General features: G+C 41.7%; 2 protein-coding genes and 1 long non-coding RNA gene across 11 annotated transcripts in view; all 3 read right to left on the reverse strand.

Moving 5' to 3' along the window:
• Positions 1 to 4,673: 4,673 nt before the first annotated feature.
• LOC309714869 lies at positions 4,674 to 7,367 on the reverse strand. Its single transcript, XR_014279065.1, has 3 exons — positions 7,033 to 7,367; positions 6,646 to 6,726; positions 4,674 to 5,091 (listed from the first exon to the last, which is right to left on the reverse strand). It is a non-coding gene; the product is annotated as an uncharacterized lncRNA (long non-coding RNA).
• A 9,687-nt stretch (positions 7,368 to 17,054) lies between these two features.
• prdm14 (PR domain containing 14) lies at positions 17,055 to 21,600 on the reverse strand. The gene is made up of 8 exons (XM_082547057.1): positions 20,957 to 21,600; positions 20,634 to 20,687; positions 20,363 to 20,523; positions 20,004 to 20,274; positions 19,719 to 19,921; positions 19,290 to 19,391; positions 18,213 to 18,432; positions 17,055 to 17,839 (listed from the first exon to the last, which is right to left on the reverse strand). The coding sequence occupies exons 1-8, from the start codon at positions 21,588 to 21,590 to the stop codon at positions 17,679 to 17,681; spliced, it is 1,806 nt and encodes a 601-aa protein (XP_082403183.1). The 5' UTR covers positions 21,591 to 21,600; the 3' UTR covers positions 17,055 to 17,678.
• A 1,819-nt stretch (positions 21,601 to 23,419) lies between these two features.
• Positions 23,420 to 27,630, reverse strand: part of ncoa2 (nuclear receptor coactivator 2) — a 61,707-nt gene continuing 57,496 nt past the window's right edge. For all 9 annotated transcript variants that reach the window (XM_082547050.1, XM_082547052.1, XM_082547054.1 and 6 more), the window contains one exon: positions 23,420 to 26,916. In XM_082547050.1, coding sequence (XP_082403176.1) covers positions 26,905 to 26,916 — 12 coding nt within the window. In that variant the 3' untranslated portion in view covers positions 23,420 to 26,904. The remainder of the gene's footprint in view (positions 26,917 to 27,630) is intronic.

The following is a 27,630-nucleotide window of genomic DNA, read 5'->3' on the forward strand; positions in this document are numbered from 1 at the left end:
TCACCATCAGCCACTCAAACAGAGGTTCTGTCTTATCTGTCAGTGGAAAGGAAGGTGTGTATGTGTGGGCTCTACCTGCCTGCTAGCAAGTTAGCAAGACAAATGCTAAACTGGTTATTTCTCTTGCATGTTTTCATTTTGAATAGGAAGCATGATTCCTGAAGAAAATAAAATATTTTGAATATGACTTTGTGACTGAAATAAACCAAAGCCTCTGAACTGAGTTGGTGCTAACGCGGGTGCTTCTAAAAGGGAAGCTCTTTCCTTTTGTTATCAAGCCACCCAGAAGCACACCAGCTCCACTGGTCTTCAGAAGCCAGGGGTACTTGAGTGTGTGGCTTCTTAACCCTTGAAGAGGATCCTTCTGCCCAGCTCATCCCACTAATTACCTTCTAGCCATACTGTAAATGGGCCACTCCTGATAATAAGCCTGAGCTTCATTAATGAAGGAAATGGTAGTATTTCAATGAAAATGACAGGCTGGACCAAAAGGCCTTAGTTTGACAAGTTTTGGTAACAGTTCCCAAGATGCATTTGGTGAGCTAAGATCAATGCACATCTTAGATTGCAAGTGTGCTTCGTGTTACAGTGTGAGAAAACAGTAAGCACTGCTTTGTGCATGCATCTACAAAAAGACACTTAGCACTGATAGTGTAATAAAAATAGGTCAGTTTAGTAGTTTAGAGTTTGTGATTCTGAGGCTTTGGATAAGCAGTTAAGGAAATGAGTGAATGAGATGAGATCATCACAAAAAAAGGACAAATGAGTAGTTTTGTGTGCACATTCAAAGGGATATTTTTAAATTCAAACAGGTCTTTTGTTTTTCTCATTGTGCTGTGTAGACTTTTAGCTGATTTTAAAACAATACAATACGCACTTATTTAAAATAATATAACTGTAAATGTAGTTTGGGAATACTAAAACAAACACTTTAAACGATGAGTCTTCTTTTCTCATTGTCCTCGTCCAGTAAAAGAAGAAAAGTCAGTTTTTTTTATTTACTACGTATTTACTAAGAATTTTAGGTATTTTTCACTCGTGAGAAATAAATTTGCACACTGTTAATTTCTGTCTTTTTGAGAGATTTGCTGATGAAGACTGAAATGTATGACATCACTGCCATTTTTTTATATATTTATTCATTATTGGTGCAAAAAACCCTAAACAAACAAAAATACACAAGCTGCAGGTTTCTTTCCCTTTATTTCCTCTCTGATTTTAATCATTCTGCAGGCCACACACACACACACACACACACACACACACACACACACACACACCTCTTCTTCTTACAGCGATCAGGTTCTTGAGACACAGCTGCTAACAGAGCAATGCCCTCACTTCTGTGGACCCACATGCACGCACACATACACACATAAACACAATACAGCGGTGTTTGCACTGTAATTGCCGCAACACTGTCTTTGTCTGTACCATAATCCCATGGATCTCATTGTTGGCCATACGTGCCTGCTCCTTCATTACTGCCGGTGCTCACCCTCCTCCTCACGCCCTGAACCGCCACCCCCCTAGACCCCTCCAAAAGCTCCAAAAGGCTGTCTTTCTTTCGCCCCACACACAAGAGAAGTGTGCTTTGCCACAAAGGGACTAAGCAGAGGCACAATTAGCCCTGTGACAGTAAGCCCCGCCATGGGCCAGGAAGCATGGCCCACAATGGGCCAAACTTTTATACGACATCTTAATGCAAACACTGGAGTGTGCTGCCCCGTGCCTCTGTGTTTAGAGGCCGGCCACTCTCATCACAGGTCTTTTGTCACTGAGAAACAAGTGGTCATTTATTTCATTTATTAGTTACCCATTAATTGAGGAGGTACGGTGTTTCTATTGAGGCACTGAGGGAGGTGGTGTCATGCAAGGTGGATGAGAAAAAGAAATCATCAGTGGGCTGAGCCTTTAATTGAATCCCATGCCAGTCATTTAGAGATTGCTCCGTCAATGATTATATGGGGATCAATACAGCGAGGGCGACTGCTGCTTAAGATGAGATGAGCTCCCGGCCCTCGCTCCATCAACCAGAGTGAGAAATCAAGCTCGCAACTCTCGATCTTGCTTACAGAAACTCCGACAACAGCCTCACACACACACACATCTGGTGCTGGCCTTGTTTGTGCTGCTGAGCTCTTCCAACAGGTTTCCATCCCTGCTCCGTCTCTGCACTGCAGGCCCCACATTAATGATCGGCAGGCTTAAATAAACCCTCAGTGGTTGTTCTCTATCGATCAGGTGATCTGGCTATCAGATAAACTAACAGATCTATGAAGGACTCGCGCTGTAATTGAGTTGCTGTGGGAGTGTGCCTGTGCTCTGGTTTGCAGGCACATTTGTATACGCCCCAGGTATGCTCCATGTAGGATTATCATCATCATTTAGACACACAGTGTTGCTTTTTTTTTTTGCATGTGTTTTTCAAACTCTCAGCCCAAATGGGAGATGTTTTCCCCGTGCTAATTATCAGTTGTAAAGCAGATTGTGATTGTGGTTGTTGGTTTTCGTCCCAGAGGGGGATCAGTATTCATCCTGTCCATTGCACTGTGTGATTAGAAAGACTGGGGGGAGGGGATTGAGACGTGTGGATTGAGATGTTAAACCAATTAATGCTAAGAACAGAAATAGCAAGCACATAGGTCACTTCACTTCGCTTTGGTCATTTCGTTGCATTTGAAAGATCTTAAAAATCATGGAGACACATGTGCTGGAAGGCTGGATGCAGAGGCCTGGGCTTAAATCTGTCCTCAGGCTATTTACTGTGTGTCTTCTCATGGTTTCTCTGTTCTAATGCAATAAAGACTAAAAAAAAGCTGCCAAAACTTAGAAGGGATGCTAATTAAATTAAACAAGTTTATGTGTCTGGGTATGTGCATCCCACTTGTGCATGTGCGTGCACCTGTGCTTCCCCGTCCACCTCTGAATACCTGTCAGCTTCCTCACCACACACATCAAAACCGCCTCTCAGCTCAGAGACTCGTCTCAAGGCAGAGACATGTTACAGGACAACAACAGTCACAGTTAATGGATGCTCGGTCTGGGAGCTGCCTTCATTATGTGTGTGTTTGTCACAGGAGTTGAAGGGACAGTGTAATGGTCAGGTTTAAAAATAATGGGGCACAGGGGGATAGGAGCACCTGAGTGAAGCCCATTGCTCACATGTTACACTCATAAGCATGATCCTATAAGCACAAATGATATGAATGGAAGAACCAACCCTTTAAAGTTTAATTAGAAATTTAAATAACTTAAATATAATAATATCTTATGCACAGTAAACAGTATGTCTCCTTGTACGTTGAAGCTAATGTTCAGCCGTCCAAATTAGCAAAGTCAAGCATGTTTCTTTCAAAGCAAAACAAATGAAGGATATTTGTGTGACAAAGTTCATAACCTCCCTTTTAAAATAACCAGCAGGAGGCCTGTTCGAATGACCTGACACGCACATCTGTAGCAACAGCGAGAATCCATAGATTCAGATGGGCTGTGATTCTAAATCAGTGCATGGAGCCCATTAGAGTTTCTTCCAGCCTTTCTCTTCCCCTGCTCCAGACAGCAGCGACGGCTTTTAAAAATCATCACTCACAGCTGCTGCTGTAAATCTGGCGGGCCTCAGCAATCCGGCAAGAAAACCGAATGAGATCATCCTTTTTCTTTCACGTGGCGCTTCTGTTGCAGCGGTGAAATGTCGAGGAGGAGGAGGAGGACGATGATGATATGGGTGATTATTGGCGATTTCCTCGGCTGTGTGTATCTTTAGGAAGAGGAGGGGTGTGTTGTCCTTTGTCTTGTTTATGCACACGTGTTTTTACACTTAGGAGGGTCTGCTCAAGGCGGGATGAATTGTCTGTCCTCGGGTTACTGTTTGGATCGCTTGGTTGATTGTATTTCAGCTGTTGATTAACTAAGGTCGGATTAATGTGAAAGCTATTTCTGGCAAAACAAACAGTGATGACTGTAACTCTGTCATTGCTCAGCCACTGTCTTTATAAATCGGTGCTTTATAAATGAAGCACTTAAGCTCTCTATCTCTCTTCAAGGCAAGCCCTATAGACCTCTGCTCTGCTTCTCTCCCCATCGCTATGTTCCCTCTTCCTTTAATTACTGTGTTCATGCTTGACGGGCACTGATGACTTGATTAAGCCTGCCGTGCACAGTTCCAGTCTCTACCCTGCTGATGAATGAGTCTAAAGCTTATTAACTTACTCATTCTGATCAATAAGGCGCTGGGCCTGAACACCGCAAGGACAGAAGGGAAACTCTTGTGCCGCTGACCCTCTTCACTGGCAGCTGAGATTAAATCAAATCAACACACATGATTAGCATGTGTAACCAATCTGGATGCTCTGGGGAGATAGTACAGAGTACAGGTGGATTTATTTCCTGGACTACTCTTAGTTGAGGAGGCTTCAGAGCTTTCTTCCTCTGAGTTTCTTCAAAAGTACAGAATTATTCATTTCTCTTGATTATAAGTCACTATAAAACCATTTAAATGAGGCATAAACTTAAAGACCTTGACCTGGAGGGAGCCTGAATGCAAGGTTGAAATGAAACCTGCTCTACTCTATCTTTTTAAATCAACACTTTATTTTTTGTCTTGATTCACAACAATGTGGTTAATCCATCTGAAGATCCATAGACTTCATATAAAAGATAGATCTAGTACTTTTACGTCATCCATTGGTTTCTAGGCTGTTTTCAAGCCTTGAGTTCAGTGTTTTCTTTTCTTTTTTTTTAAAAGACAAGTGACCTTATTTGCGAGAAAAGGTGGACTCATAAATATGGTACCAATATGTTTTGGACCACCACAAAAAGAAAAAAATTCCATAAAAATTGTCATCTCATGCATTACCATGTCCCTCTGCTTGCTTGTCCTCAGGAGGCCTTCCCACAGTAGAAAGCAGAGGAAGGAAGGGTCACATCTAAACCCTTCTCCCCTGAGGAGGCCTTTCAGGTCCACCAGGACCTTTAGAGATGAGTGGCTCATCAGTGAAGCTAATTTGGCTTCCAATAAGCAGTCACTACTTTTCAGTGGTGAAGGTGACATCTCCAGTTGTTATCCACTGGTCATATCCCTGTCCCTGTCTGCAAAAAAAAAAAAAAAAAAAAAAAAAAAAATCATATTCAGAATGTTTTGGTGCCCGTGAATCGATCTTTTTATGGTAGGAGGTGCCATAATTGATGTTTTGCGGTCGGTGAGAAAAAAAGAAAACACACACACACACAGCGAGAGAGAGAGACAAGAAGGCTGAAAGGTGCTTGATTTATTTTTCATGTCAAGAAAACAGATGCTTCCTGTTGCAGAGAACATGCAGATCATATGATAGCCACCCACTCCACCCTCCCTGCGATACGCCACCAAGTCTGAGAACTACCGCTGGTTTTGTTGGGGTCCTTAATGAACAGGACCTTGTAATGTAAGCTTCTGACTGTTAGCAGGCCTCGCTAAGCTAAACACTGGATTGACCTCTGTCTCCCCTCTGCTGGCTACTGTGTTTGACGCATGTATCAGAGTGTGAGGAGGAAGGTCTTCTGGGAAGAGCCCTTTAAGATGATACGAGCACCATTATTGCCGACTGCGGGTCGGCTCCATTTCAGACACATTGATCTGCTCCTGGAGCTCGCTGGGCGAGAGCTGAGGTGGAGCCTGAGAGACGGACCCAGAGTGGATATAAAATCATGCAATGAGGGCTACTAATGCCACATGCTTATCTTTGCTCAGACCTGTCATCGGTGTATCCCAAAAAATCCAAACAAATTAACTCTCCTCACACTTTCTGGAAAGAACAAAATGTCTGTATAGTTATATCTTAAATAAAACAAAATTTGCAGATATATTTAAAAGGTCTTGAAACTTTTAGTTTTTTTATTGGTCCTCTGAAATGGCATTTTAACAGTGTCTGAAAGGTAGCTTAGTGAGGGTCTGGTAGTCTCAGAGTAGAGAATAAATCAATGTTAAAGAAAACTTCTGCAGAAACATGCTGAGTCCTTTATTTGAGTACATTAAAAACGTCTTAAGATCACTTCATGAGTTTATGTATGTTGCAGTTGTCTGCTCCTCTCCTTTCAGTTTGAGACGTGGCTTAACTTCCTATCAGCCTCATATGTAAATATGAAGTCTTTCTAGAGGTGGAAAAACTACAGACATTTTTGACTTAAGTAGAAGTACAGATATATGTGTTAAAAAAATACACTAGAAAAAGTCATGAGCTTCAGCAGATGGGGGAACCCTAAGATCTGTTGCAGTTGCTCAGCGCAGGGAAAACACTACAACTTTTTAAAAAAATTCAAACGTGAGCTCCAACAGATTTTGTTTGTGTACAGACTTTGATCAGCTGACCTGCTGCTCTTGTGGATTTATACAACTGAATTCAACCTAAATCTGACCACGAGCACCACAGCCACTGTGCAACAGTCCAACACAGTGCTTTACTGTAAATTCACCACAGTACTCCAAGGCAACCTGTTTATCCTGCACAAAAAGTCCTTTCATGCAACATTTGAATAACACAAGGTTGGATGTTTCACAATATGAAAATACATAATTTATGAAAACACATCATATATAGATTATAAATGGTAAAATTACATGTATTCTTTAAATCTGCAGTATATCAAGTGTCACTGATCAGATCTTACCTTTAAATATATCCCCTCTTCTTCCATCCCTTTCCCTCTTTCTCCACCTCCGACTAAAACTGTTCTCGCCCTTATCTCTCCCTGTGAAATACAGCAGGTGGACCTTCAGCTACCAACACACTGTGCGAGTGCGACAGACTGCTCGCAAACAGTTTGTTTTACATTTGAAATAACGTTGCTCCCTTTATGCTAGCCCCTCGTCTGTAGCGCTAGCTTAATGCTAAAGTACCACAACTTGCTCTGGTCCACTTTAACTCCTATAAAGCCATAAATTATACAGTAGAACCTAAAGTAATAAGCCTGGTAAATGTAAGGAGTACAAAGTACAGATATTTGTGTTTAAATGTAGGGAGTAAAAAGTTGTCAGAAATACCAAAGTACAGATACCTGAAAACGCTATTTAAGTACAGGAAAAAATATACTTGTACTTCATTACTTCCCTCCTCTTGTCTTTTCTCTTCCTAGCACTGCTCAATGCATGATAATTATTGTATACTTATTTTCTTGTCTGTACCACAGATTAGTAAAGCCACAATTCCCATAGTGTGTGTGATAACTCAATTATCTGATGACACCTAGTATCACACTGGCATTGTTTCCAGTCTGCGATGTGTGTTTTCAGGATTATGCCATCTCCCCTGCCTTTGGTGCCACCTTTTTTTGTACAGCTGACTCCCATCTGCAATTAAGAGTGCTTAGGGCCAGAGAAAGGTGAGCCCTAATGCCAGAGAGCTTTGGTGGTTTTGCAGCTAGTAGTGGTGTGCGGATCAATACTGAAATATCGATTCTTCCGATACCAGCAATTTATGTTCTAGAATCGATTCTCATATTATAATATCGATATTTTAGTACTCTGGGGTAAATTTGTAGTTTTTCCATTAAAATGAACGCAGTGGAAAGAAACTATACAATTCGGATCGTCTAATTTGGAAGGAACTACTTCCTCTTACGCCTTTCATAGTCATATGCGGAATACGGCTGTATAAATGTGTCGCAGCCCCTGGCGTGCACACTCACAACAATGGCTGAGCGCAAACAGAGTCCTGTGTGGACACGTTGTTGTGGCAACACCACTGACCTCTTCAAACACCTCGGAGTAAATCACATCACAGAATATGATAAGCTTATGTTGAGGTGAACTGAAGGGGAGGACAGGGACAGGTGCTGCTAGGGCGAGACAGACGTCTCTCGCAGAGTCCTTTAGTGCTGCAGGCAGGCAACATGCTCAAATAGCGCACAACGTCAGTTTTTTTTTATTTCTATATGATTATTCTGCATTATTAAGCAATAAAAACAAGTTGTCTGATGTCCTCTAATCATTATGAAGCAATATGGTTATGTTATTATTACAATTACATAATACAATTATATATTGTATTATGAAATGCAATGAAACAAGTTTTTGTACAGAGTATCGGTATCAGATCAGTATCGCTGATACCACCCTGAATTTTACTTGGTATCGGATCGGAAAGAAAATCAGTGGTATCGCACATCACTAGCAGCTAGTGAGCTGTGTGCATGGTGGTTGATTGCTCCTGCTCTGTGGAAATGAATGTTTTAGTAGGGGAGACCGGGGATAGTTGTAACATTTTTGACATTTCTGTCTGTAAATTGGAGCTCTTTTAAGGTAGTGGATTCAAAATGTAATGCAAAGTATTTACATGTCTCTGCTATTAAATAGTGCAGCTATTTTCTCTGCAGCACAATTACCCATTGCATGGTATGGTCTCAAACACAAAGAGTGAAATGTTACAATTAACCCCATAGTCTGGGTTAGTTGTAACATATCCTGGGGTAAAATGTAACACAATGAAATAAGGGTACTAACAAAATATTAACATGTAACCTTTGTTTATTCAACACATGAATGCACTTACATCCATTTATGTAGCTATGTGTGTGTGTGACAGAATGCAGAAATCTAACTTTTGAACATATTCCAACCCCCCAAAAAAGACAAGTTATGGAATTTTCTGCAACTGAATATTTCATTAATTTTGGTTGGTCTTCCTTGAGTTTGGCCTCATTGGCTCAGTGGGCATTATAACCTACAACTCTTGCACCAATTTTGAACATAACAACGAAGCTGAAAAAATTTAGTTGTTCACCAGCATCGCAATTCCATTACTTTTTATCATGGCTTACCTTGGTGTGGTTTGCAAAGTGCTTCAGAAAGACGAGGAAATCTGTTTCTTGCACCCATCCTGACTTATTTCCACTATCAATACTTCCTACTGGTCCATCTCTGACACAGAGGTCTGCATAATGTATGTGTGGGAACACAAACAGTGGAGGAATTGTGTTGCCAATGGCATTAACCGCATATACAAAAGCGACCAGTGAACCTCTCTCTGCTGATGTCGTTGCCCCAACTTGTTTAATATAAGTTAAAGTAATAGTGTGGTAAGTTGTAACATCTGCATTATTGTTACAACTGACCCAGACTGTTGCTGTTACAACTGACCCAGACTCCTATAGCCATGAACTAGCTAACATTACAGCCAACGGCTAAAACATTAGCACTAAAGACTTACACAGAATATATCCCCATAAACATACAAATAACATAATTTAAGTTTGATGAGTTTAACTGCAAAGCAGATAATGCTATTAGAAATTGAAATAAAGTAGAAAAACGTCCTTTTTGGCATACAAATTACTTTTTTTCGTGTTAAAATGTCTGTGTTTGACAAAATGTGCTGATTTTTCACATGTGATAGCAGAACTGAATTGGGCATGCACAGGATGAGTCACATCATTTGAAACTTAGCCCTGATTGGAGAAATTGGAAGTGTTACAACTGACCCACCTTACAACTATCTCCGGTCTCCCCTAACTAACCCCTTTTTTTAACTTACTTTTCAGTTTATTGGCCAAAGCCTGGGTTTTGTTTTCCTTCTTTAAAAGTTGAAAGCGGCTTGTCTGTCTCTTTCAGTTTAGTTAGTAATAGGAACATTAATAAAACCTTTTAATTTATCCATTTTGCCCCCATGTCTCCTTTTTTTCAACCCGGACACCTTTTTTCCCTTTCCCTCATCCCTGGACCTTTTAAGGGAATGTAACAAAGGCTAAAACTCAAATTCAGCCTTTTTAAATTTCAAATGGTCTTCCTCAAACTGGTCATCTGTTTAATTTAAATAATACATTTATGTCCATTTCTTTTCTGTTCGTGACACTGAATATTTCTGGAATTTCTGGACATCTGGAAAAACTTCCTCTTTGCCCTTTATTTATCAGTTCATATGTGCATCCTGCCTCTTTTTGTAGCCCATCTTCCTTGAGCCTGAATTGAAATGATTTAATTTTGGGCATTATTTAAAATTTTAATTTAATGTCAGCTTAGCATAGATTTTTGTGTAGCAGCTCGTAAGTAAAAGCTCACTTTTTGCCTGCTTGTATTGTGTTGTGCTTTTCAGCCCTCAGTTGAAGTGATTTACAACTTGTAATTAGGATAATTTAAATTTAGTAAACTGTTTAGTAAAACAGATACAATAAAGATGTTTGGACACAGTTTTATATCTGGTATGTAGACACTATGCACCATTTCTTCACTTCACTCCAGAAGTGAAGAAAATTCTTGCAGACGTGTGCAGTTTTCTTCTGATGAATGTACATTAAGAGAGATATGGACTGGTCCTTACCGTATCCTGAGGCATTTTCTATGACTATTATCTCAGTCAATAAGAACATTGTCAATAATGTAGTCTGGGGTGTAAAGTTGTGTGGTGTGAGCCTATATGTGTTGCTGAATGCTTAATTAAAAATAAAACAAACCAAGCAACAATTATTCAGTTGACTTCCTGAATTGTAAACACTGTGAGGTAATAGATCATGCTTCAATGAGGACTGAAAACAAAGGACGGCAATGATTGCTACCGCTAATTAATTGGTCTGGTGTTACCAAATGAATCAATGAGCATCAGAAGATTGTCTGTGACCGAGATGAATCTCATGTGTTGGAGATTGTTAAAAAAAAGCATAAACAGATCAATGATGTTCTACTTTATAGGCTTAGATATAGCTTAGATATCCATTCTGACTGATGTTGGAGTGTGTGTGGGGCCGATGGGCCGCCTGGAAACCAGAGCCGTAACATTAGCCCATTTAGCATATGGCATTTTTACCACGGAGAGGTAAACACAGTGGGGAGGCCGAGAGAATAGTAAAACACACTGCTCAGGCCAGATCTCCCTGTGGACCCACACAGGGTGGACACACACAGAGGACACGGTCCAATGACACACTGAGGTCATTTTGCTCAGTGCAGAAAGCTTTACAGCACTTTGACTTTTTCTTAAGTTTTATCTTCTGACTTTTTTCTTGTTTTTTTTTTTTTTTTTTTTTAAAAAGCAAACTATGTAACTACACACAGTGGTCCCTTCCTGCTCTTCAACGCCTTCCTGTCTGCTCTCCGGGTCACTACGCAGCACTAACGGATGCTGATATCAACTGTCAAACCTTAAACCCTAATGGGGCTTTTTTTTTAAAGTGACAATCTTAACAGATCAATGCAGTGCTTAGGAGTCAGGTTGCAAAAACTGTCAATGACCACATGTGAAGGATGAAAGAAACAAGAAGGGAAACAACATGAACCTGGAAGCAAATGACAGAGCCTGCCTTAGCCATCCCCAAAGACATGGAGGACACACATGTGCATATATGCAGCTTTATTTAGAGCGTCTCTTGCAGTAATGACTACGCAGCCTTCCTTTGTCTGCTAAGGAAAACTTCCTAAGGCAAGGCCTCTCCAGTAAAACTGCTGAAAGGGCTTAAAAGACCAGCAGGGTGTTAAGGACTTAGATGCCGGGAAGCAGCACTAAGGTGACGCTAGGCTAGAGTGAGGCCATAAAGGCCTGTTAGGGTACATTAGTTGGAGGAGAGGATCATAAGGCTACATGAATGTTTCAGCAGGACGGGGGCATTTGCCTCCCAAGCTCTACTGTCAAAAAGCCATCATGACTCAGTATTGGGGGTGGGGATGGACGACTGCGGCTCCAGGGCCAAGACACTTTATTTTCCTGTGGCAGGGCACAGTCACAAACATTTGATAGACAATACACTTAGGAACACGCATGCACGGCGTGACCCGCAAAGCAGAAGCACATGTACTTTTAGCTGTGGTAGTGCACTCAGCAACCGCCTCGTCCTTTCATCTCCATCACTGTCAGCTCGCGCTCTGTTGAATCATTACCTCTGGTCTCCTGGATGAGCAGGTTTACGACCGTTTGGCCTCGGATTTGCCGATGTTTGGCACCAGTGCGAACCATCAGGTGCTTAAACAGTCATGTCAGTCTTGAGGTAGCTGCTAAACATCCACACCCTGGGGCCTTTTAGTTTCTTCTATCCTTTGACCTCACAGACCAGCGGGAGCTGACTGGGGTCACAGTAAATTGTTTCACAAACAATAGAAGCATAGTTAGAATTACAACATTTTTAAAGGCAAGGGAAGAGCATGATATTTACAGAGACTGTACTAGCTTCAGATGACCCTATCACAAATATGCACCTGGCGACAGTGGGAAGGAAAAACTCATTTTTACACCCTTTTGCTGTGTTCCCCAAGCTGTTCTGAGCAATTATTGCAGTTTGGTGCGGCGCACTGTCCTCCAAAGGCAGGCCGCTGCCATCAGTGAGTGCCATTACTATAGTGGGCTGTGTGTGGATGACGTTACAGTGCACATTACTGTAATGAGATGATCAATCTTATTCAATTCACCTGTCAGTGGTTTTAATTTTGTGGCCGTCCAGTGTACACTCACTGGTTATAGTAGATTGCACAGCTCACTCCTATGCTCTCGTGATAGTCAGTGGGAAAATCAATCACTGGCTGTCCTGTGTGGCTGGTGACTGTGCATTCTCAGGGAAAAACTGATGAAGGAAACAAGGAAGATGAGGAAAAGACAAGGGTGCTTATTAGCTAATCCACCCCAAGAGGAATGAAATCTCCCACTTCCTCCATGTTCACATCTTCTGTGCTCTTCAGTATTTGTAGAAAAGTGACACTGGTACAATAAGCTATGTGTAAGACTGTCTCTAAATCTTTATCTCTCTTTCCTCCCCCAAGGAAGGATCCATTCCCCAAGATGTGACAGTAAAAGTGAGAACGTGAACTGAACTCTGGCACTTACTCTTTGTATACCATACGGGAGCGACACCCTCCAAGTGTTTATCTAAGTGGACAGCTTAGTCAGGATTAGCTGGACTAACGGCAAACATCTTTAGAGGCAGAGAGGTCACCTTGTCTGTGCATGGATGCGCATGTTTCAGGAGTACAGTGTCCATATGTTGTAAATCCTTCCCTCAGGAACACACAAAAAAACAAAACATTAAGGATGCCTGAAGTGCCTTAATGCATGTATGCACCAGAATGAAGAAAATACTCACCCCAGAAAAGACTCATGCACAACTGGGGGTCTAACAACATGAGGAAGCTCTTCCAAAGGAATTACATGGTCAGCGTGTGTCAGCGGAAAAAACAAACAAAAACAAAAAAACATATACAGTATTTACACCAGTTCTCATTGGATCAAATAACCTTAAAAAGGTTCTGAAGAAGTATTTCAATGCATGCACATCAGAGGCGTCACAAGAAAAGGTGGGATGATGTACTGTAGAAACAGAAGCAAAAGAAAGAGGGAGGGAGCAAGGGCAGTACAGTAACACTAAGTCCTCTCCTCACTAACCTACCACCAACTTCATCACCCGCAGGAATAACAGTTGGGCACGGACAAAAGCCTTGCGGCTAAAGACACTCAGATAGCACACAGAGAAAAACTTTTGTAAAGCGCAACGCATGGGGAGGAGAACTCTATAACACTTTCTAACATCCCGAATGACAATGCCACATGTCAGCCTACAAGAAGAATCACTGCTTTCGGCTTAGTTGCATATGAATTGACTCGAAAGAGAAGCCCTGCAATCCATCAGGGGTTAAATAGTTCAAACAGGATGGGTGGATATAAATAGATGGATTGATAGATAGGTACCAGAAGACTCAGATATAATGTATACAGTAGATTCTCATAGGTTGCTTTGTGAGTTGCTGGGGGTTATGTGAGGTGTGTGTTTGTAAGAGTGTGTGTCAGCAAATATGTTGCCCCATGGGACCACAGTGGAACCTCACACCAGCCCCCACAGGGAAGGATAAGGCCATCTGCCCACCCTACACACCAATCCCACCTAGAGGATACACACTCTCAGGAGCAATATGGAGGGGCTTTGCAGACAGTGTTTGATCTGCTTTCATCCAGCCAGCAGCATGCAGGATGCTGATCCTCTCTGTATGTCTTACTCCTCTACTGTCCACTGTCCCAGTGGAAATCACTGGCCGAAGAAAACATCTTCAACCCGAGGCATGAATGGCAGGACACAAGCTGATCAGCTTCATCTCTCAGCTGAGGGAACAGGAGGGGGTGGCATAGCTCAGTAGGTCTTTTCAAACTAAAATGACTTAAGTCTAATATTTCTTTGAAAGAAAGGGTCACACAGAGAATACCTTCTCTGAAAGGATGAACTAAATGTCAGAAAGCTGGGATTAAAAATGCAACAAAGTAGATTTAAAAGACTGAATTAACACATGCAAAAATCAAAAACAACTGCAGAGTCAGTGCCTACATGCAATTGAACAACATGAAACTAATAAAATTAATTAAAATTAAATTAAATGAAAGATGCATTACAGTCATTCGAAGTACAAGTGAAACAACAGATGATTGAGAAATAAACAAATCACTGAGAGAGGACCAGAATCTTTCCTCTGATTCTTCTTCGGACTCTCTGGACATGGTGATAAAGAACCTACTTTCAGCTGCTCCCTTATTCACAGGGGTCTCCACAGCAGGAAGCTGTACATGCTTGGTTTGGCTGAGTTTTTACACCAGACACCCTCCCTGACACGAATCCCTCTGGGTTTGAGCTTTCTCCCAGGACTGAACCAGGGATCTTTTGTTAGTTAATCAAATGGTCAAAACGCTACACCACAGAGCCGCTACGGTGACAAAGAGGAGAACTCTGTCTAAAGTGAGAACCATGATGAACAATGGATCACATCTCACTCGTGAAATACTAGTCGTCAGAGGTTACATTCAATTATTTATCTCGATTAATAATCTGGCAGATGGCTGCCCCTCCCTGACTGGTGTAGATGTTTCTTTCTGTTAAAAGGGAGTTTTTCCTTCCCACTCTCACCAAGTGCTTGCTCATGAGGGGGTCGTCAGAATGTTGGGGTTTTCTCTGTATTATTGCAGTGTCTTTACCTTACAATATAAAGCCCCTTGAACCTGTGACATGTGATTTAGCTCTATAGAAATAAAACTGAACTGTATATTGGCTAAGAGAGTTCAGGCAAGAGGTGGTACAGGAAGTCACCCTTGTCAGCTTTTTCTTTTGTGTATATTTTGTGCATAAATTGCATATTTTGACCGAAATGCAAAAGACAATCAGGTAAACGCTGGATGAAGGGGGCAGTAGCAATCAAAACTAAACTTTGACCATTTGTAAAGAACAAGAAGAAACATGTTTTAAAGTTCTCATGTATCTTTTTCATCAGTGAGTTGCTGTGTGGTTTGACGCAGGCTCAGGCACAGATGGACGCAGAGCTGCTGTGGTTGTATTTTAAGAGTCCACTCAGCTGAAGATCTGAGGCCTGTCTGGAGCAACGGCTAGCCTCGACATCAGACTACAGCACACACAAACACACATACACACTGACAGCTATTAGGCAATCGATAGAAGCTAATACATCAGAGCATTTGACTACTCAGCTCTGTATGAGAGAAGAGAAGAGAAGAGCTAATCATGAGTGTAAATGCATGATTAGCTCAATATTTGAATCATACCACTGAATGTTGCACTCTTACGGGTCGCATTTGAGTGTTACAGAGTATCAAAGTATTGAAACTGCTTTGTGGAATGTTATGCTCTATTGCTTCAACCTCAGAGGGAATTAACTGCCATAAAAACTCCACTCCTCCAATCATTAATATCACATTAATACAGAGATGAAGCCGATGAATTGCCCTTTAGAGGGCCCTGTTAGCTTGCCAGGTGGTTAAGTGTGAAATCAATCCACATAAACAACCTAAATAAAAATTCTTCCATGCTTTAGCGCTGAGTTCTAAATCAGCCAATCACAGAGGCGCTAGTAAAACCAGTCTTTTAGCACAGCATGCTAACAATCTCAGTATTTCAGCTCTGGCAGCTCATTCTCGCTTTTCTCCTTCTGTCTTTCTTTTTGTCTTTGTTTCTTGTCCCGTCCTTCTCCTCCACCCCTTTTGCTCCTGGAAGACCACAAAGGGGAGTATCTTGTCTTTTCACAGTGGGCCCATTCATGGTGGCTTGAGGGGTTGTATACGTGGGAGGGGCTAGTCCATTGAAGGTTGATCTAGACTTGCTCAAGCATCCATATTTTGGCTATTTGAAGAGAGAGGGAGGCTGTTAAACACTGAGTAAGGAGGTGACCCCTGACCCTGACGACTGCTGTCCATCCATTATAGAAAATAAACAGAGAGGCTGGAGTGATTGCTAATCTCTTTACTGCTCTTATCTCTGCAGACAACCCAGGAGGAAGTCTAATTTTCAGTCTTTAATTGCTCTGAGCTGATGGCAACTTTGAATGTCTAATTTGTTTTACTGGCACTTGTAAAATGTTGTGCTTCGTGATGTGTTTTCGCTCACTTTCTTCAGTGTCTTGCTTCATAGTTTTCCTCTTCTACGTTCTACTTGAACCTACCTTTGCAGTGTGATTGATATTACTCCTCCAAACAGTTTGAAGGATGGCAGCCAAGAGGTTAAAGGTGACATAACAGAGCACAGAGACAAAGACTGGACACTGTGTCATCTGTCAGACCTCATGCTGTTGCCACCACCACACTACCAATTGGGGCTTTCCTTAAATTAACCCTAAGACACAGACACAGACACACAGACACACACACACACACACTTTTCTCTATCTATCCGATCTCAGGGGAACACATGTGGGACAGTTTGTGCCAGCATGAGGGCAGATGTCAGTCATGGCGACTACCTTTGTGTGTGGAGAAATGACCCTTACTGCTTCATTTCATTGTCATTCATTTGGTCCTGTGGGGTTTGTTCATTTTTACTGTGAGCATGACGCATCCAATTCATCACGTGGCTTAAAAAAAAAAAAGCTCGGCAGACTGTAAATGCATATGGAGTGACATGTGCCTGACTGGATGGATGCATGTCTGGAATTGGGAATGGAGATTGCATTAGGCATGTTGAGATGCAGTTATGTTAATTTACATAAAATAAAACTCTTGCTTCTTGGTTGTAATGGTAAATAACAACTGTTTAAAGGTTTTATTCATCATGAAAACATAAAAAACAAAAACAAAAAAAACCCTTTAAGACTATTAACAAGCCAGAGTGCACAGTGTGGGCAATGTTAATTTATTTTATTCGTTTTAGAAATACATTTTCTACATTCGGAAATAAACAAGAGCAAAAACACTCTTGTTGCATGCGCTGACTTTTGTTTTTTAGGTTAACCATGAAAAAGTGGACGCTCAAAGTGAACAAACGACGACTCTTGTAGTTGCTTTCTGGCAGCTTAACATTACAGTAAAAAACATTATCATACATTATAAATTAGGAGGGGGGGGGGGGGGGGGTACATTTATACACAAATCGACTCAAATCTACAGCGATAAAATAGGTTTGCTTTTGAAGCGGTAGATGACGCAAGGAAATAATAATAATAATAATAACAATAATAGGCATTACAATGCATCAAAACTGTCCCGCACAACAATAGTAGAGAAGCTTTAAGCCATATGACAATACACAACATGTTCATATATAAACAGACGCGGACACAGTTGCCCAGCAGCTCAAATTATCCAGTTATTATCTACCTATTTAAATAGGCCTGTACAACAAATTTACCTTCATGTTTCACAGTCTCACCACAAACACTGCGTAAAGATTCTTCGCTGTGTTTGTGCTGTCTCAAATCATCTAGAATATATCACAGGATCAGTCATGTTTACAGAAGAAAGTGGAGTCTAGTTCCAGGGCCGATATTCTGGATTTAAAACTGTTAAGCCGCTGTAAGGAAAGTTTTGTCCGCTATTCTTCTGATGGTCCTTCAGCGGAAACAGGGACTCCTCCTGCAATCCTCTCTCCGGAGAAGACGGGAGAATGGTGCTGTCCAAGATTTGCCTTTCTGCGGGGAAGAAAAATACCAGAAAATATGTAGTTTAAAAAAAAAGTATGCAACATTTTAGTTTGGCAGTTTGCAGTAGTTTTTTTTTAAGGGCATTGCCAATGACAGCAGTCTGTAGCAAAGCTAATTAATATTTCAACTGTCTTAGGTTAATTTTATTATGGAATATTATTATTATTATTATTAATAATAATAATAATAATAATAGTACTGAACTTCTATTCCTCTTAATATTCGATTGCTTCAATTGCTCTACTGTAATGAAGCTTTAGACAGCACCCATAAAAACGTCTGAACCCATAAAATAAACACCTGATGCCATGCTGTTAGCCTAAAACACTTCCCATGCGGGTATTTTAAATCGAGCGCTTACTTTTGTGGCTTTTCATGTGGTATTTAAGCTCCTGCTCTTCTTGGAAAGACACTCCGCACAGCTCGCATGGATACGGCTTGTCTCTGGCGTGCGTCCGACGGACGTGGCTGTCGTGGGCGGCGTGGGAGGCGAAGGCCTTCCCGCAGTGCTTGCACTTGAAGGGCCTCTCACCGGAGTGCTGTCGGATGTGTGTGCGCAGAATGCTGGAGGCAGTGAAGGCCTGGGAGAGTGGAGTTTAAAACACTGGGTAAATAAGCGCAATTTCAGTTGTCAAGTTAAAGGCAAGATAAACGTTGTTTATTTTTTTTACAAGCTAACAGTTACCTTTTTCACAGGAGCCAAAAAATATTTTTCAGAAAAAGTTTTGATTTTTGATTTTTTTTAATGCTCCTTAACATTTCGTGAACACTTTTGTTAAAGGATTTTTTCCCCCTGTTTTTGTGGCATTTTTAGGGGCAGCCTAGTGCTCAAAGGCGGCAAAAACCTTTGGGCTCGTGCCACATTGCTAAAATAGTCGAAATAAAGGAGAAAGGGGAACAGCTTGAACAAAACGTCCACAGTCCGCATAAAAAGGGAAGGATATCGAGAACAAAAAAAACTTCTGCTCATTCCAGGGCCATAAAATAAAAGTATAATCTTGGCAGACAAAGGGGTGGGTGTACATCTGGCGATAATTAGCATGTAAGTGTCTATGCAGAGCGTGCCCTCCGCGAGGAACAATAAGGAGAGGCGCGTGCCAAATGCACCGTAACAGGAGGAAACCCGAAATGGTTTAAAGAGGAACGAGTAGAAAGCCTGCAGGTCTAATAGAAGCAGGTTGGGAAAAACCTCTCAGAGGACAGTGTCGTTATTGCTGGTAAAACAATTTATGTTTCTAAGATTTTCATTTTATTTTTTTTGTATATATTTATTTTTGGCAGCACACCCATGGCGTATTCAAACTATTCTGGCACCAGCAATTAAGTCGAATTCCAGGATTTATTCCTATTTTTCTTCAGCATCGAGCCAATTGTCAAACGGTCTCGTCTTTGTCAAGCCAAACGCATCTTTAGAAAGAATACAAAAAAAGCTTCTTACCTTATTGCAGTAGACACACTTGTACGGACGTTCACCCGAGTGCACGCGCATGTGTTTGTTGAGACTGGAGGACTGGGAGAAGCTTTTCCCACAAACCGAGCACTGCAGCAAATTCACATACACAAAGTGTCACTCGAATGCATTAAGCTCAAAATAAAGCTAAAAAGAACCTAACCTCATTTTGTGAATGGGTTTAAATACATTTCGGAGTTGTTTTCGCTTTTCAGAAACAAAACAAAATGCAAGTCTCATATAAATGTTATTATTTTTTTTTTTTTTACGTCCAATAAAAATCTGAAGGTCCCTGTGACGCAGTGTAGGAGCTGTTCTTTCAGCACCATCTAAAACTTTTCACAGACCACAACCATGTAAAGGGAGGTTTGTGTGGAAATCCCTCACAAAAGCAAGACGGATGCAGGGATGTTGTACCTTGTGAGGTCTGTGTTTCTCGTGGACGTGGAGGATGTGGATCCGTAATCTGTCCCTCTTCTCGAAAGATCTGTTGCAGAGGTGACACGGAAACTTCCTGTCCCCCTGATCCACGCAGCGGGTGTATTTCAGGTGTTTGTCTCTGTAGTATTTGTACGCAAAAACCTTCCCACATCTGTCACACTTGAAGCCTTCGCTTGAATCTGGGGAAAAACTTTTTTTTTTTTACAAAAACACTAAATATATGTATGATGATTAAAAAACTGAAGAAGATTAAATCCTGACCTTCAGAGGGAGGCACCGCGTTGCTGTCCTCTCTAGGGTCTTTCAGTGTGAGGGGGATCCCGAGGAACTGGATGTAGCAGTCTCCGTACCACACCAAAAGCTCCTGGCCTGGCGTGATCTCCTTGCAGGCCTCGTAAAATATCTGGCCCTGGACCTGCACGGCAACCAGGTTCTGCTCCTCGGGAAAGCGAGCGCACTTCACCAGAGACATCCAGTTACCAGATCCCCCTCTTCCGTCCACAAAGTGACTGAGGCGGCCGTTCTCAAACACCTGCAGGGTGTGTTAGAAGTATTAGAAGTATCGACAAAAAAAATCTAGATAAAGACCAGTACTGTGAGGAGACAATTCACCACCCTACCTCCCACATCAAGGTGTTATCGTCGTATATTTTAATTTCGCTTGTGTTGACTAGTTTTCCTTGGAAAGGTCCAAAACGGGCGCCTTTAGGAATACTGCGTTTATCCGCAAAAACACCACAGCTCGAAGCGTTTCCCCAGGATGCCTGGAGAATGGTTAACCCTGCAGCACAGAGCCAAAGCGGTCTCAGATTTCATTACTCTATCATGCAATCAAGGACACACGTAAAGGTGATTCAAATAAATAAATAGATAAAAATGGTGGCTTCTTACCCTCTGGAAGTTCAAGAGTTTCTTTGTCCAGTGGGAAAATGTGTGAGTCAGAAACTAAAGAGAAAACAAACAAATGTGAACAAAATAGGGAGATAAAAAAGGTTTATCGTTACTATTTGAGCGGGAGTATTTGAGTAGTGTTTCATCTTTAACTGCATTACAAAGATTCTGATCGATGTGTTATATTCGGCTATAATAGTAGTGACAGGGAAACATTTATGTTTGGGGGATAGCGTGAAATCAAGGGCAGTTTTTATTATCGCACACCAAACAAAATGAAACGCCAGTCATTTTAATCCATAGTCCGTAATCTGAATTCTCACTTGAGTTTTCCGGCAGGGCCACTCCTGATATGGCGTGACCCACGCTACGCTCCTGGCTGCCGGAGTATCCGTAGAGCACCGTGAACAAGTCGTCCTCACTGAAGTTGTACGATGCGCCCTTTTTCTCTGTGGAATGGTCCGTGCTCCGGAGCCGAAGGAAGCTCTCCTTGGGCGGTGTGTTGGCGGATGCAGGAGCAGAAGAAGACCGTTCACTGGACGGGCTGCTGAAGTCTGAAGACAGCGGACCGGCGGCGTGTTCGGTCACCACAGCAGCCAGCTCCTCCGGTTTGGAGTAGAGTGGGTGTCCGGGCAACATCTGGCTCAGATACGGGATGCTGGAGGCGCTCAACATGTGTTCGTGGAGGACCGAGGCGTTGTGGCCGGCCTGGCCGAGAAAGGGAGTGGCCCCGCCGTGCAGGCTGAGCGGCAGGGAAGCCTGAGCGTCCGACACCAGACGACCGAGGGACTTGAGCGGGTGGAGAAGGTTGTGCGTACGCGGGAAGAAGTCCACATAGTGATGAGGGCCGGGGAGAGGAGCTGGGTAGAAGCCGCGGGCAGGACTGCCCTTCAGCATGCCGGCTGGATAGCTCTTCTCCTTCAGCATTACAGGGATGCTGGACAGGGACACCGACATGACAGCACAGGAGGTGAGGCAAAGGGTCAAATGGAGAAGATGATGTAGCCTTCTGTGGGGAAGAGAGATAGAAGCAAGTGGGAGCGTGGGTAGAGGGGAGGGGGTGTAGTCATAAAAGTTTAATGTAAGAAATCTAAAAAAGGAAACAGGACATCAAAAGAGGCCGAACCCACCAGAACTGATTATTTTAATGAACGTAAGACTTTACTTCGCTCTCCAGTTATGAGCATTTCTTCCAAATATTTTAAGATTTTTCCAAAGGTGTTAAGAAGCTTGGCAACCCTCTGGTTAAATGTGGAACTGATACAAACTGCAGATGATTATGGCTAAGAAATTGAAATCTACAACAGGTTCGCAGTGTTTTTCTTTTAAAATGAAACGCAATGAAACTGTCGGCGACAGATGAAAATACTGCGCACATAAAGGGGGAAAGCAATCCGCAGTGAACTCGGACAGCCGATTTTGCATTATTTCCAGCTGAAGGGTCACACACAAGCCACACATCAAATGTTCATCAGAGGCTTTTCAGATGCCCCCACTGCATGATGGTGTGCTTTTTAGGAACAGTTTACCAGTCAGCCAGTAAATAGAGAGACAAATCAGGGTCATGACACTAATTAAAGAACCGCTGGCCAGAGCAGAGGTCAACATTAATGAAGCTTTTAATGACTTTTACAATCAGCCCGCTGTATGAAGGGAAATAGGGTCGCGATAGGAGTGCGTAATGCCCGCTGGGGGGGCTTTAAAATTACTTTTTAAAAGGTACAAACAAATATGAATCATGTGAAATGATGACTGAAATTAAAGCGGACCGCTACAAACATTTTGTGAACTTTAATAAAGAAGCTTACCTTCTGAAAACAATTAGAGGAGCTTCACGCGGGCGATGTGTCCGTCATGCCCACAGGCCAGAGTTTGATCAACCTCCCGTGCTGTAAAATCAAACACTGCAGACAAACGTTCAGATTCTGCCGGGAGCAGCCGAAACTTAAGAGAGGATGTGCTGCTCTGTGGTCATCTGAGGGCACCTATGCCGTATACAGCTATCTCCTTACTCCTATTGGCCAGGAGTCAGCTCAACCTCATGCATTTCAATGCCACCCACCCCATAGATTTTCTCAGGGCCAACCCACCCCCGTGTTCTTTGCACTTCGGAGTCGGCTCTCTTTGCCACAGTGAGGCCGATTATGAGAACGAGCCTAAGATTTCAATTTGCTCACGAGGCGTGGAGTGGATTATCGTGCTTCACACTTAGACGCTAGAAATAAAGAAGAGATTAAAAAAAAATAGCGGGGAAATGACCAGGCATTTATTAGATCACTGCTCCGACCTTTATTGTATACAGAAAAAAAACTTAACCCAATCCCCATCAATACTTCAGTAAAGTGCAAATGTAAAGTTGTTTGCTTTTTTATAAAAGGTTTTTATTGCTAATTTTAAACAGGCAATTTTCTTGTGCTCTAGATCAGCGGAGCTTCTTGTGGTTTTTTGGAAAAATAAAACAAACATAAGAGGCCTACAGCTTCATAAAACCATTTAAAAAGCTCAGTTTTTACTGGCGAATGAAATATTTCATTCGAAACTTTTGGCGATTCGATGACTTGCGATCTTTTATATTAATAAAAAAAAAGTCTACCAATTATATAACATTTACAATAGCTTATCATATACTGAAATATATTTGTTCAACTTTGTTATGTTTATGAAAAACTAAATAAAGATGTCACTAAGTAGCCAGCTAATAACTTTTTTATGTTTCAGTTAGAAAAACAAAACCTGAACACTAATCTTCGTGCGCTGGGAAATGAAATAAGAGTCGCTCGATTAAATAATGCAATAACAGAATTCTTTATTTACAAGGCAAATAGCATCAGCGAAGCCATATTAGTTCACAACTTGCATAACTGTGGTTTTAACTTCTCTTGTATATCTAACTTTGCATAAAACGCTCACACACTAGGGGTACAATGATCGATGCGGGTATACAGTGTGACTCGTGAACAATGCAGAAAAAATATCTCGGGAGGAGGGGGGTAAAACACAACAGTAAGCTTTCTTCAGAAAGTCCATAGAGTATATTACATATTGCTTCGGTATCCCTATGTATCATCACCTTTGTCCATACAAACAGTGAGCGGAGGGCGAGGAGATGACCCAACACGGAACAGAGAGCAAAGGAGAACCGTGACCAAGTTCCCAGCAGCTGAGAAGAGTTGAACAATGATGCACCCATTCAATATTGTACACAAGTCATTATACAAATTTATACAGACAGCGGTGTAATGTACAAGAACGGACAAAATCTAAGGCATTATGCTAGGGTTTTTAGCATTTCAAGGTTGCATCTTAGCTCTAAGAAATTGGCAGACAATACAAAAGGGCATTTAAAGTTCTTCAAAACCATAAGTTACAGAGGAAAAAAATATTTTTGATTCATGGGTCCAAAGCCTGGATATCTGTGAGGGGCAAAAATCATTTATTTGCTCCTGTCCTCATTATAAGTGCTAAAAAGAAAAAAAAAATGCACTGCTACCAACATGGCTTTAAGTCTTTTTAAAATCTTAACAATCTTTGGAAATTTTGCAAAGGGCTGTGATTCCTTTTTTAAAAATGGCTCAAAAGGCTGATTCTGCACGGCCGCATCTTTTTTTTTTTTCCTTGTACAATCAAAACAGCATCTATCAAAAAGGTGGGATCTCCTGTAGGTCTACGACAACAACTAGAACAACAAAAAAAGCACCTGCAGAACAACCAAAGCGTTAATGCAGGCTTCCTTTGTTCCACAGTTGAATTGCTACAGCTTCAAATTTCATACAGAAATTAAAAGTGGCAAAAACAAGGAAAAAGAAGCAACGATGGATAACGTCAGAAACACCGAGAAGAGCACGGTGTAACCGCACATGTTGTCCACACCTCAATGCACCACCAGTCACATCCTTAGGCCTTTATGGACAATACATTCAGAGTGATTCTCTTCCTGTTTTATGATGTAACATTTACATCAGACCCTGTTGAGTGACATCATCATAAATTTCTTGTTTTTCCTGTGGGCCAAACCATGGTAACCATCAAATGGTTACTTAGAAAAAATAAATAAATAAAAAGAAAATGAGTAGAATTCAGAAATCCAATTGAAATGTGAAGATTATTTGGCTTGCTCAAAGTCTGTCCTGGGTTAAAATAGTCAATATAAAAAGTTTATTTTTTTTTTTTTGAGGAAAATCTTCTGAGGTTAGAGAAGATGACTCGCTTTAGATCTTGTGAAGGCCAAACCAACCCCCCCGTCTGGTGGGGCACAAGAACAAGCAGGTCATTACTGAACACTTTATAGGTGAACTAACTGCCTGAGGTCATAAAATATGGCTAAGTGTCTGTCAGAGCAGCTCTTGTGAAGCGTGCAGTCTTAACTCTGACCTCTGCTATAGAAGAACGGCTGGAGGCAGAGAGGGCATGTGTCAATATGGGGACCACAAACTAACTCCCTCTCCAGATCTCAGCCTATGCTGCATAATCTAATAGGAACGCTGTGTGTGTGTGCTGTGTATGTGTGTGTGTCTGTGGATGTAGACTTTCTTGGTACAAACTGCAATAAAAAACTGTGTTTAATACTGCATCCAAACACAGAGGAAAAACGTGTCCTTTTTTCCCAGGAAACTGTACAAAAATTACAAAAAAAAACCAAACCAAAAAAAACCAAACCAAAAGATTCTCAAGTAATTGTTATTGCTTGTTTACAACACACAGAACAGTTTGCACCTAGCAGCTTGTATGAAGCATTTTTCCACTCCAGACAACATAGAAAGCACACTTTATCTTTTTTTTTTTTTTTTTTTTTTAGTGTATGGCTGTGTTGAATTGATTTTTTTCCTTCTTTTATTTATTTTTGTTGTGTTCTATGCTAAAGGCAGAGAAGCAAGCGATAATCTGTACACTGTATACACAGCACACCCATTTACAACCCTCCCTACCTCCCGCCCGCACCCCTGTCTGCACTGTACCAGAACTTTAAGAAGGTGAAGGTTCTCCCTCCACTTCCTCAAAAAACACACACACACACAACCCCTCCCCCCAAAACACTGCTCTGCTTCAGGAGGCAGTTGGGGACCAGGCTGAGAGACGTTAAGCCCCAGGGAATAAAATAAATAGGAAAGAAAACGATTTTACTTATTGTTATGTACAAACTCTGTAATTAATTTCAAACTATATTTGATTTTGACATCTTCTGAAACTACATGACCAAAGCAAAATCCACCATTCAGGTTAATAGAAGAATCTTCTCAGAAAGAATACAACCATTGCTGTTAAAATTATAAAAAGAAGTGCCTCTTTCACAATTTTAGAAATATTCTTCTTCTTGCTACTAAGATAAAGAATAATCTACAATAATTAAAATGAATCTATACAGAAAATAAAACTTAATTTTATACACTATATAAACCTCTTTAATTAATCTAATCTTAGAATTCACCATTCAAACCAGTCTTCTGCAGTGTTTTCTTCCCCCCCACGTTCAGTTTCTCTCTCACTCTCTTTTCTAAACACCATATTTTTCACTCTACATCTTAAATTTTCACAACAACAAAAATACAAACAGAAACAAACAAATAGGAAAAATCTAAAAAAACAACAACAACAACAACAATAATAATAATTATAATAACAAAAACAATAAAATAAAGAACAGCAAAAAGGCAAAATCGGCTAAGTGTCTGAGCTCCATCCATAAGTGTGAACATAACTTGGGAGTATTTGCTGCCATTCGGAACTATGTGGAAATTTCTCCAACGATCCAGAGGTTGGGGGAGGGGGTGGAGAATAAAGGGGGCTCCGGGGGTAGAGAAGAGAAGAAATCAGTGTATGTGATCTTTCGAGATGAGATTGTAAATGGCCGCTGTCCACTGAGAGGAATACATTCATCTGAACAAAATCCACCCACTGCCGCCCCCTTAAGTCAGTGTACCCCACCAGGAGGCCTACAGTAAGTCACACTACGGTGAATGCAGGTGGACAGGCAGATTGACTGGCTCGTCACGAGGCTCTCCCTCCAGGAGGATTAGGCTTGTTGGGACAGATATCCGCGATCCTTCCCCAGCCAGTGTCTGAGTGGGATCCAGCTGGACAGACGGCAAACTTGAGCTGGGGAGGGGCGAGGGGTCGGGGGTCAGGGCACGGCCTGGCTGGTTCAAGGGGCAGTCGGTTGATTACGTGTTTTCTTTCTTTCTCTCTCTCTTTTTCTTTTTTAAATAATTAAAGGGCCGACGCGCTTCTTGAGCCAGGTTGATCACTGAGGTCCAGGTGAGTAGCTCCATGGGGGTCAACAGTATTTCTGCAGAGAAACGGCACACTGTAAGTCCCAACTAGAAAGGCAGTTACTGAATCCGCAATTCAACAGCAGCACATCTGACTGGTTAACTTGAACTTGCAGAACCTAAACTTGTTTGCAGAGCGGAGTGCATCGTCGGCTCAAAAACAAGTCGGTAAATCACAGATGCCTGCACTAATGGGCAAACAGTAAATAATTGAAATAATCTAAGTGCCAATATTTTTCTATAATCCTGCAAGGGAGATAAATCAAGTGACACGTATACTGGTGTGTTACAACAGTCTCAAGTGCAGACATCGAATGGCAGCCCCTTGGTTAAATATTCATGGCCCTTTATTGGCTTAAAAGCATCGCGGACAACAACAGTGCTTTCCATATACCAAGCTAACAATACCAGTGAGAAAAAGGAAGAAGGATTAACTTGGACAACATTAAAACAATGATAAACACCAGCAACTAAGTGCTGCCAAAGTGAAAAATTTTTAGTGAGTGGGAGAAGTAGCTTATCTACATGCAAGTATGACTTCACCTCTCCTAATGACGTAGGGTCACTCTCCTGAATGTGTGTAAAGGCTGTGGCGATTTGACAGATCTGAGGCCTTAAGGAGTCAAGCTCTCCATGTTAAGCCAACCAGCTCGTGAGTCCACAGCTGACAGAGGCTGGTCTTTGATCGGCATACCCGTCTTTAGCCGTCTACAGTCTCAACGCTCCGGCTT

Source organism: Aulonocara stuartgranti, assembly GCF_965226115.1.
Source record: "Aulonocara stuartgranti genome assembly, chromosome: 9".
Taxonomy (NCBI): domain Eukaryota; kingdom Metazoa; phylum Chordata; class Actinopteri; order Cichliformes; family Cichlidae; genus Aulonocara; species Aulonocara stuartgranti.